We start from the raw sequence: 9,084 nt of genomic DNA, 5'->3' as shown, positions 1-9,084 counted from the left end.
TGAAATATACAGCTGTGTATCAACAGCATAGCAATGGAAGCGAATATCATGTTTATGTATAATTTCATCCAGAGACAGCATATATAAAGAGAAAAGCAGTGGGCCTAAGACAGATCCTTGCAGACCACCAAACTTTAACTCAGAAAGTGTGGAGAACTCACCATTTACATCAACAAACTGATAGTGATCAGTCAAATAAGACCTAAGCCAGGAGAGAGCTGTGCCCTTTAACCCAACAACGTTCTCAAGTCTAGCAAGCAGGATAGTATGATCAATGGTGTCAAAAGCTACACTAAGGTCGAGCAAAACAAGTAAATTTACCACCTTATCCTGCGCCGTCTCTGTGCTATGATGAGGCCTAAATCTTGACTGAAACATTTCAAAAACATTCCCAAGTAGATGTGAGCATAACTGCTGTGCTACAACCTTTTCTAAAATCTTGCAGATAAAGGGGCGGTTTGATATTGGCCTATAGTTGGACAGCTGACAAGGGTCAAGGTCATGTTTCTTAATTTGAGGGTCGGTAACTGCCAGTTTGAAGGATTTAGGGACATAACCAGTGCTAATGGAACAATTTAAGAGTTTAACAATTTTAAAACAGGGTAAATTACCTCTGGATTTGTATCTGGAAAGTTTTTTTTTGTCCAACGGACAATTAGTGTTGTAATTTAGATGGTTATTCTTTTGTTTACGTCATAGTAAACAATAATAAAATATACAGTATCTCACAAAAGTGAGTACACCTCTCACATTTAACCATTTTAGTGTGTCTTCTAAAGAGACAATACTATAGAAATAAAACTTGAATATATTTTAGAGTAGTCAATGTGCAGATTGTATAGCAGTACAGATTTACTGTCCTCTAAAAATTACTCAACATACAGCCATATTGTCAAAATAGCTGGCAACAAAAGTGAGTTCATCCTCAGTACATATCAAAACCGTGTCCAAAGTGTCAATATTTTGTCTGAGCACCTTTGTTATCCAGCATCTCTATTTATCAAGACTGGCATGCATTCTGAGCTCCTGTTCATCCCAAATGGCTCATTGCTTGGACAATTCACTTCATCCCCTCTCCAGCCTGGACAAACCATGTCTTTATGAAGCTCTCAGAGACATTATCATTCTGGACCATGCATGAGCCAGTCAGTTCCAGTGAGAGAAATCTTAAAGTTACAGACTCAGACACTCTGTACAACTGTGTATTTCCAACTTTGTGTTGTGGCAACATTGTTTCCCCCATAAGGTTGTAATGGTCTGGTTTACGCAGACTTTGCCCCGTGTAGTGTAATTACTGGCTCTATTAACAAAAAAGTATAACTCGGTTTAACCAGAATTGCATTATCGTATTCTAGGCGATGAGATACCGGAAATGACGTTTGTTATTGGTGTAACACCGAATTAAGTTACAGCTGCAACATACTAGGAACGGAAGCTGTTTTTATTAAAAACAGACAGGAAAAAGTCAATTTGCCGCTTCAAATTTAAGGGCCAGTCTTCAACCCAAATGTCTACAAAGCGTATTTGACTTACTGTAACATGAACATAATATCCATAAGGAACTGCATTAATGTTTGCATTAATGGCAGTGTGACGAGTGCGAATGTCCACGTGATAATACTAGCCAATCAATAGAGCCCTCTGATATGGATAACAAATATCCACACTTTCAGTGTAACACCAAGAGCTGAAAAATAGAGGTATTGACCAACTAATATTTGACCAAAATTGTCCTTTTAATCAAATACTGTTTATTTGTCGCTTTTGTATCAGTTTGTTTTTAACCGAGTGATGTGTGATTCTGATCAGGAAGTTTTTAGACTTGGATTAGTCTTTGCCAGTGCAAATCTAACATAGAGCTGTGATTTATTCGCTGCAAAACCGAATCATTAATCAAATAATGTAACGCTTGATATAGATGTATATATATATATTGAAATACATATATTGTCAAGCTGCGATGGCCGAGTGGTTAAGGCGTTGGACTTGAAATCCAATGGGGTCTCCCCGCGCAGGTTCGAACCCTGCTCGCAGCGACTGTTTTATATCCCGGGATATATATTCGTGCGGACTATAGAAATGTTTCCTCAGGCGGCATTTTGTTTTAGTATTTTACACTCCGCAAACTTATGATAAAATGTCGCTTGCACCAAGTCAATTGCTCTGTAAATTGTTGGCGTAACCGTTTATTTTATATAATACAATTGTTCAAAAAACTATAAACTTTAAATATAAAATATAATCATTTTATGAAAGTGCGTGTCCTTACAACAATAGGTCATCTATTATTACACAGGATAGATTACACGATGACTTAATTAACCACAGTTCAGTCAATCGAGCCAACAGGAGCATTGTGTGAGCCCCATGAGTTTGAATTAATTTTAATAAACAAATAGCATCTGTTTAAATTAATTTCATTTTAAGTAGGGTGCAACCTGACTTTCCCGACTGTTAGTTATACCCATGAGTTTCTTAAAAACCCTGTTCCTGGATGCACGTACAGCAGTGCTTTATGCTGATATTTACAGTGCATATTAACAAAATACAGTATTTTTAGTGTTCACCTGCCTCACAAGAAGAACCAAAAGCAAAGGAAGATTATGATAGTGCAACCCAGTGGCAATTAATCGTCTCATACTTGCACAGAAATCTACCAGACTAAACCTGCTGTCAACTTTAAGCAGTTGCACTTGTTTCCAGAATGTGCTTGGAGTACAAACAGAAAACAATCCAAGACAGTGTTGAAACCATGTTCATTTGCTGTTAGACGACAGACTGATTTGGCATTAGAGCTGCCTGTGTAATCAGACACACAGTCTATTAAAGGGTTAATTAGTCTTGAGTATGGAGGTATTTGGGCAGAGGCCAAAGTGCTTAAATATAGCTGAGCATTTTCCCTCCTCCTTTCCTACTAACTCCGAGGCTCAAGTTGGTGTGTAGTAGTAAGTGCTTCCAGTGTTTTTAATTAGAGTAACTAGATAAAATAATCTTTCGTGAATCTTTGTGATGTCCTTTGGGCAGAATGTATATTTGGGCTATATATAGAATTGTGCAACTTGTAAATAAGTGATTGTCAATAGCTTAATCACAAATAATCTGTAGCCTGATGCATTTTAATATGGACTGGGTTACATATTGGTATATTACTATATACAGTGTATATCATTAAGAGGTATAAATATTGTTCAGAACAAACTGCAAATCATTTTACCCTTAATTGTATGCATTGATTGAACGATTTTATTAACTAGTTAAGTACTCTCGATGCAAAAAAGCTTCTAAATTTGTGCATGAAATGATCTTATAAATTGCAGTAAATGTATTAAGCCTTACATAATCCTTGTAAAGTAATACCATGAAGCCGCAGACAAAGTTCTTGGTTACATTTATGAATGGCTCCAAACTGTAAACTGTGTCTGCGTTATTTGATATATGCAATTCCGTCATGAAGGGGTTCTTCTCCCCCCCTATCAATCACGTGTGCAGGATCATGGCTGGCATGGGTAAGCTGCGTGTGGCGGTAGTGGGTGCAGGAGCGGCGGGTCTGTGCGCCGCACGTCATCTCCTGGCACGTCAGGACCTTTTCGCACCGCCGGTGCTCTTCGAGATCACGAAGCACGTGGGAGGAACGTGGGTTTACGAAGAGCGCGTTGGTCACTATGACAACGGCCTGCCCATCCAGAGCAGCATGTACAGGGACCTCAGGTGAATGACCTCCAGACCTTTCTCTGTATGTTTTTTGACACTGGTAGACAGGTTGACTGACGTGGGGGTGGGTACGCTGTTCTTGGGAAGGGGGATCAATTTATGCATGTATGATTTGTTCCTGGTTCATATTTTTCTTCCCACTTTCTCTCTATTTCTTAATATTGAAGGAATTTGTCAAAAGTAATCTAGCTAACACTTTCTATTAGTAAACAGTGATTATTCTTCATTTGGCAGAACCAATATTCCAAAAGAGGTCATGTCATTTCCTGATTTCCCCTTTGCAAAGCATCTTCCTTCGTTTGTCCATCACACAGAGGTGCGCAAATACCTTGAGCAGTACTGTGACCATTTCCGCCTCTGGGACCACATCAGGGTATGATTTTAGATTATCCCTTGGCAGTGATTCTGTGTGCCAAATGTGCCAAGCAAACATACAGCATTTATTTTAAATTAATAATTTAATATTCTGTTTACACATTATTAAATAATACATTTGTTATGCATAATTTGTACAGTGAAAGTGTAAACTGTAAGTATACTTGCTCTTTCCCTTTCAGTTTGACACGACTGTAGATGCAGTGGACCCAGTGAAAGTGAAGGGTGGCTGGAGAGGTTTAGCATGGGACATCACCAGTAGTGATGGTGTAGACCAGAGCAAATCCACTAAGGAGCGCTTTGATGCTGTTATGGTGTGTAATGGGTGAGTATACCCATTTTATTCTTAAGATGTGCATAAAAGTATATGAATTTGGTATGACAAAATGGTCCAGAGACAAATGGCAATTTAACAATGTTTTCTGCAATACACTATATTTTCTTTAGAGAAAAAAAAGATAGATTAGACGGTCATATTTAATAAACTTATGGGGTATAGGTTATATAAAGATATCAGCAAATGAGTACAGATCCTAGATATGCGATAAAAGGCTTGCAGCAAGGTTGTAGTCGTCAGGTATACAGATAGTTCTAGAGCAAAGGTTGATCAGTTTTCATCTTATCAAATACAATGGCTCAGCAGAAACATTTGCTGTTAGTCTTTGTAAACAAAACTCGTGCTTGTGAATAACATTCCACGTATTGATACTATATATATTCTAGCCAGCCTATTCTTATGTTATGTTGATAAATATGAAGGCTGTATGATTATAAAATAATTATATGCCTATATATATATATATATATATATATATATATATATATATATATATATATATATATATATATATATATATATATATATGTATATATATATATATATATGTGTATGTATTTATATATGTATTTATGTACAGTACAGACCAAAAGTTTGGACACACCTTCTCATTTAAAGAGTTTTCTTTATTTTCATGACTATGAAAATTGTAGATTCACACTGAAGACATCAAAACTATGAATTAACACATGTGGAATTATATATGGAATTATATACATAACAAAAAAGTGTGAAACAACTGAAATATGTCATATTGTAGGTTCTTCAAAGTAGCCACCTTTTGCTTTGATTACTGCTTTGCACACTCTTGGCATTCTCTTGGAAGACCATTCCGTTGGAAGACCATTTCAGGTAACTACCTCTTGAAGCTCATCTTCAAGAGGTAGTCACCTGAAATGGTCTTCCAACGGTCTTGAAGGAGTTCCGCGAGAGATGCTTGGCACTTGTTGGCTCTTTTGCCTTCACTCTGCGGTCCAGCTCACCCCTAAACCATCTCGATTGGGTTCAGGTCCGGTGACTGTGGAGGCCAGGTCATCTGGCACAGCACCCCATCACTTTCCTTCTTGGTCAAATAGCCCTTGATGCCTTCAGTGTGACTCTACAATTTTCATAGTCATGAAAATAAAGAAAACTCTTTGAGTGAGAAGGTGTGTCCAAACTTTTGGTCTGTACTGTATGTATGTATGTATATATGTATGTATGTATATATATTTAATATTTTTTTAAATTGTAAAAAATATCAGTACCTATTTGTTTGCCTATTTTAAATACTAGGCATTTCTATGACCCATACATCCCTGCTATACCTGGGCTGGAGAAGTACAAAGGTATGTATACCTTCCTGTTATGAAGTGTAAGCATAAGTTCATTTTGGATTTTGCTGAATTTCATTCATTAGTTTTAATTACTATATTTGCTTAATGTGCTTTCAGATTGACAGTGCCAGTTACTAACCAGTCAGAAATTCTGATTAAAGTTTATATGGTTTGTAGCCATGCCCACAAAGGCTTATTATATTACATTAGACCAATGGGCCTCTGATCAATTTTTAGAAGTGCAGTTGTGGCAATAGGGTTTTAGAAAGGTTAACATTCGCCCCTATAGCTTTGTTGTGCATGGTTAGTCAGTATAGCACACAAATCTAAAGAAAAGTTTGATTATTGTTGTACTTTGAAGCTTCTCTTTATTTGCAAAGTCCACTCTGGAAAAAATATGACTAAAACATAACTGTTTAGAGTCATTGTTCAAGGGTTTTGATGTATTCCCTTTTGATGTATAATGTACAAAGGATTGTCAAATAATTTTTTAGAAATGAGGGTTTGTGTTTTTTTTATTATGACAGGTATGTTGATGCATAGCCATGATTATCGGAGTGCAGAGCCCTTTGCAGACAAGTCAGTGGTGGTACTTGGTGCTGGTCTTTCAGGACTGGACATTGCAATGGAACTAGCCAATGTCAATGCTAAGGTTTATCATTGCATTTTTTTCATCTCTTCATCTCTGCCATGTTATTGTATCACATGGCTTCACATGTGTTCACTGTTAATTTTTCTGTCAATTTCAAAAATGCACATTCAGTCAGTTATTTTTTTGTGACAAACTATATGCTCTGTAATCAGGTGATCCTAAGTCATGGTCAGAAGCCCCTGACTTGCCCAATGCCAAAAGGAGTGGAACAGGCTCCTCCAGTAAGCAAAGTGTTGGATGATGGCACTCTGCAATTTCAGAATGGAAAGCAAGCAGAGCCCGAGGTGTTTATGCTCTGCACAGGCTACAACTTCCTCTTCCCTTTTCTAAATGAGCAAGTCGGGGTGCGGGTAAAAGAGCACTTGGTCTATCCTCTTTACAAGTTTCTGATACCTCCTGCCTATCCGTCACTCTTCATTGTTGGCATCTGCAGAGCCATATGCCCTTTTCCACACTTCCATGTACAGGTGAGTCTTGTGTACTCTAATTAGCCCTCTAACAAGCACTAGTGTTATGCTTCGAAAGTTTTATCAAAATCCAAAATAGGTTTTAATAAAAAAATTACTGAGTGGCTTAATTTAATCATAAGTTTTGCCACATAAACCAGTAAACAATGACCAAATTCGCTTTTCTACATCTTAAGTACCATTAAGTGCTGTATAAGATAAGGCTTTGAAAGTTATTAAGGGTGTATAAGTTATAAAGATGATTTCATAGTTCAGTTTTAGGTTTTTATTTGCACTAGACTCTAACATTTTACTTGCTGTTCTCTTGCTAATATTTTTCTACCCTTATCTTACTCTTGCAGTCTCGGTTTGTGATCTCTGTGCTGGATGGATCATTCTCTCTTCCCACACGTGAAGATATGGAAGAGGACATTGAATTAGACATGGCTGCACGTCGAGCTCGTGGTGTCGCCACCCGACATATTTTGAAACTGGACTCTGAACAGTGGGCCTATAATGACCATTTAGCTCAACTGGGTGGCTTCCAGCCTCTTCCTCGCTACTGGGCAAACCTATATGAATCCAACAAAGTTTTCCGTGCCCGGGATATGCTCAACTACAAAACCTACAACTACAATATACTCAATGAGACAGAGTGGATGGTGCAGAATCTGCAAGGGCAACAGCTGCAGAAACCACAAATTACACATATATAATGAGAGTATTGAAGTCAGAGTAGAGCAGAATAATGTGCACCTTTTAATTGAAACTAAATGTAGTAACGTAGTGTTATATTTGTGTAAAATTAGTACTTCCTGACCACAAATCCTAAATACTGATGCCATTTGAGTAATCGTAACTCCTCACGGCCTGGCGCTACAAAACCATCACAGCACAGAATGCTGTTAAATAATAGAGTCAGCATCACTTTAAGCATTCTCTCGAAAGTCTTATGTATAACTTTATTATATTGCTTAATAACTGGGCCATATACATAAACACAAAAAATTTAATAATAATTATAATAATAATAAAAATTAGTTTAGCTGCAGTTCTAGTTTTACGTATACTTTTCACTACATGGTGCTTAAAAAAACTATTAAATTTCACTAGTTACATACATGTGTTGTAACTCTATGTTAAGCAATAAAGGCATTATCATTTTTTTTTTAACCAGAACAGACATTTCTCAGCCTGTTTGTTTGTGTGATATCATGACCAGTTGTTATTTTAATCCATAATTTTGGTTAGTTAGTCATCTAGCGAGATAGCCAGTGGATATTATAAGTAGGTAGCTTTGTCACCTTACAGCTCTCCTGGTTCCTGGTTCAATCTTTTGCTTGTATGTGTTTTGTGTTTTTTTTATGCACTCTGCGTCCACATGGATTTCTCTGGTTCTCTGAGTTCTACTCACCTCCTGTCAATGATAAATGAACGAATTAGTGTTTATTAGCAGGTACAGGTCAAGTGTACATACTGGAAAACCTTGGTCTATAGACTGTCTTATCAGATTTTTAGTTTCTTTTATTTGTAGCAAAATTAATCATTGCTAGCTTGTCAGAATATTGTTTGCGCCCCTAGTGGCGGAGATTGGTTATTTATTTAGGGGAAGCACCACCTTCTCTAGTGGACTGTAAGAATGCTGAGTGCTGAATCTCGAAACAGACTAAATTCTTTATGGCTTGGATTTTCCAAGATCTATGAAACATCAGCATATTCCTGCAGACGTTTTATTGGATTCAGATCCGGCTAGAGACGTACACTCCCGCGGAAGTAAGGCGGGACCCGACGCAAACGACTGCGGCGCGGAAGAAGATTTAATGGGTGAATGCGGGTGCGGTTTGCGGGAGAATAAAATCATTCGTGCGACTCCCGCAAAATGCTCTTAAATATATATTTTTAAAAAAATACTAAAAACAAATAAACTTTTATCTATCTACTGCACAAAAGCAACAGTGGCAATTAAAATTGACAGTCACAAAATGTTCCTGGACTTTTTTTGTTGTGGAAGTTTGGGTCCATGGATTCATGCTGTATGTGCATTTTCTGCTCACCACAAAGGTACATAGTGATCATATGACTAATATTTGGGAATAATACGGGATTCTTTTATATTAGAGTACAGGACTGATGAAGAACGCTTCTGCTTTCCGAAAAGGCACCGCTGGGATTTTGAACCCAGGATCTCCTGTTTACTAGACAGGCGCTTTAACCAACTTTTTTTTTTTTCTTTTTTTAATAGACTCA

General features: G+C 37.3%; 1 protein-coding gene across 4 annotated transcripts; it reads left to right on the top strand.

Annotated features, from left to right (window-relative positions):
* Window positions 1-1,592: 1,592 nt before the first annotated feature.
* On the top strand, window positions 1,593-8,016 carry LOC310725769 (uncharacterized protein). 4 transcript variants are annotated; one of them, XM_083540808.1, is made up of 8 exons: window positions 1,593-1,700; window positions 3,490-3,708; window positions 3,946-4,084; window positions 4,269-4,411; window positions 5,699-5,751; window positions 6,267-6,391; window positions 6,544-6,858; window positions 7,200-8,016. In XM_083540808.1, exons 2-8 carry the CDS (start codon window positions 3,494-3,496, stop codon window positions 7,551-7,553), a joined length of 1,344 nt encoding a protein of 447 aa, XP_083396934.1. In that variant the 5' UTR covers window positions 1,593-1,700; window positions 3,490-3,493; the 3' UTR covers window positions 7,554-8,016. The 4 variants fall into 4 exon arrangements, with proteins under 4 accessions (XP_083396934.1, XP_083396932.1, XP_083396933.1 ...); XM_083540806.1 differs by having other exon boundaries at window positions 1,632-1,700; window positions 3,455-3,708; XM_083540807.1 differs by lacking the exon at window positions 1,593-1,700 and adding an exon at window positions 2,797-2,945.
* The last annotated feature ends 1,068 nt before the right edge of the window (window positions 8,017-9,084 follow it).

This window comes from Silurus aristotelis (genome assembly GCF_946808225.1).
Source record: "Silurus aristotelis genome assembly, chromosome: 5".
Classification (NCBI taxonomy): Eukaryota; Metazoa; Chordata; class Actinopteri; order Siluriformes; family Siluridae; genus Silurus; species Silurus aristotelis.
Note: the sequence above shows the minus strand (reverse complement) of the source record. Positions and strands in the feature narration are given on the sequence as shown.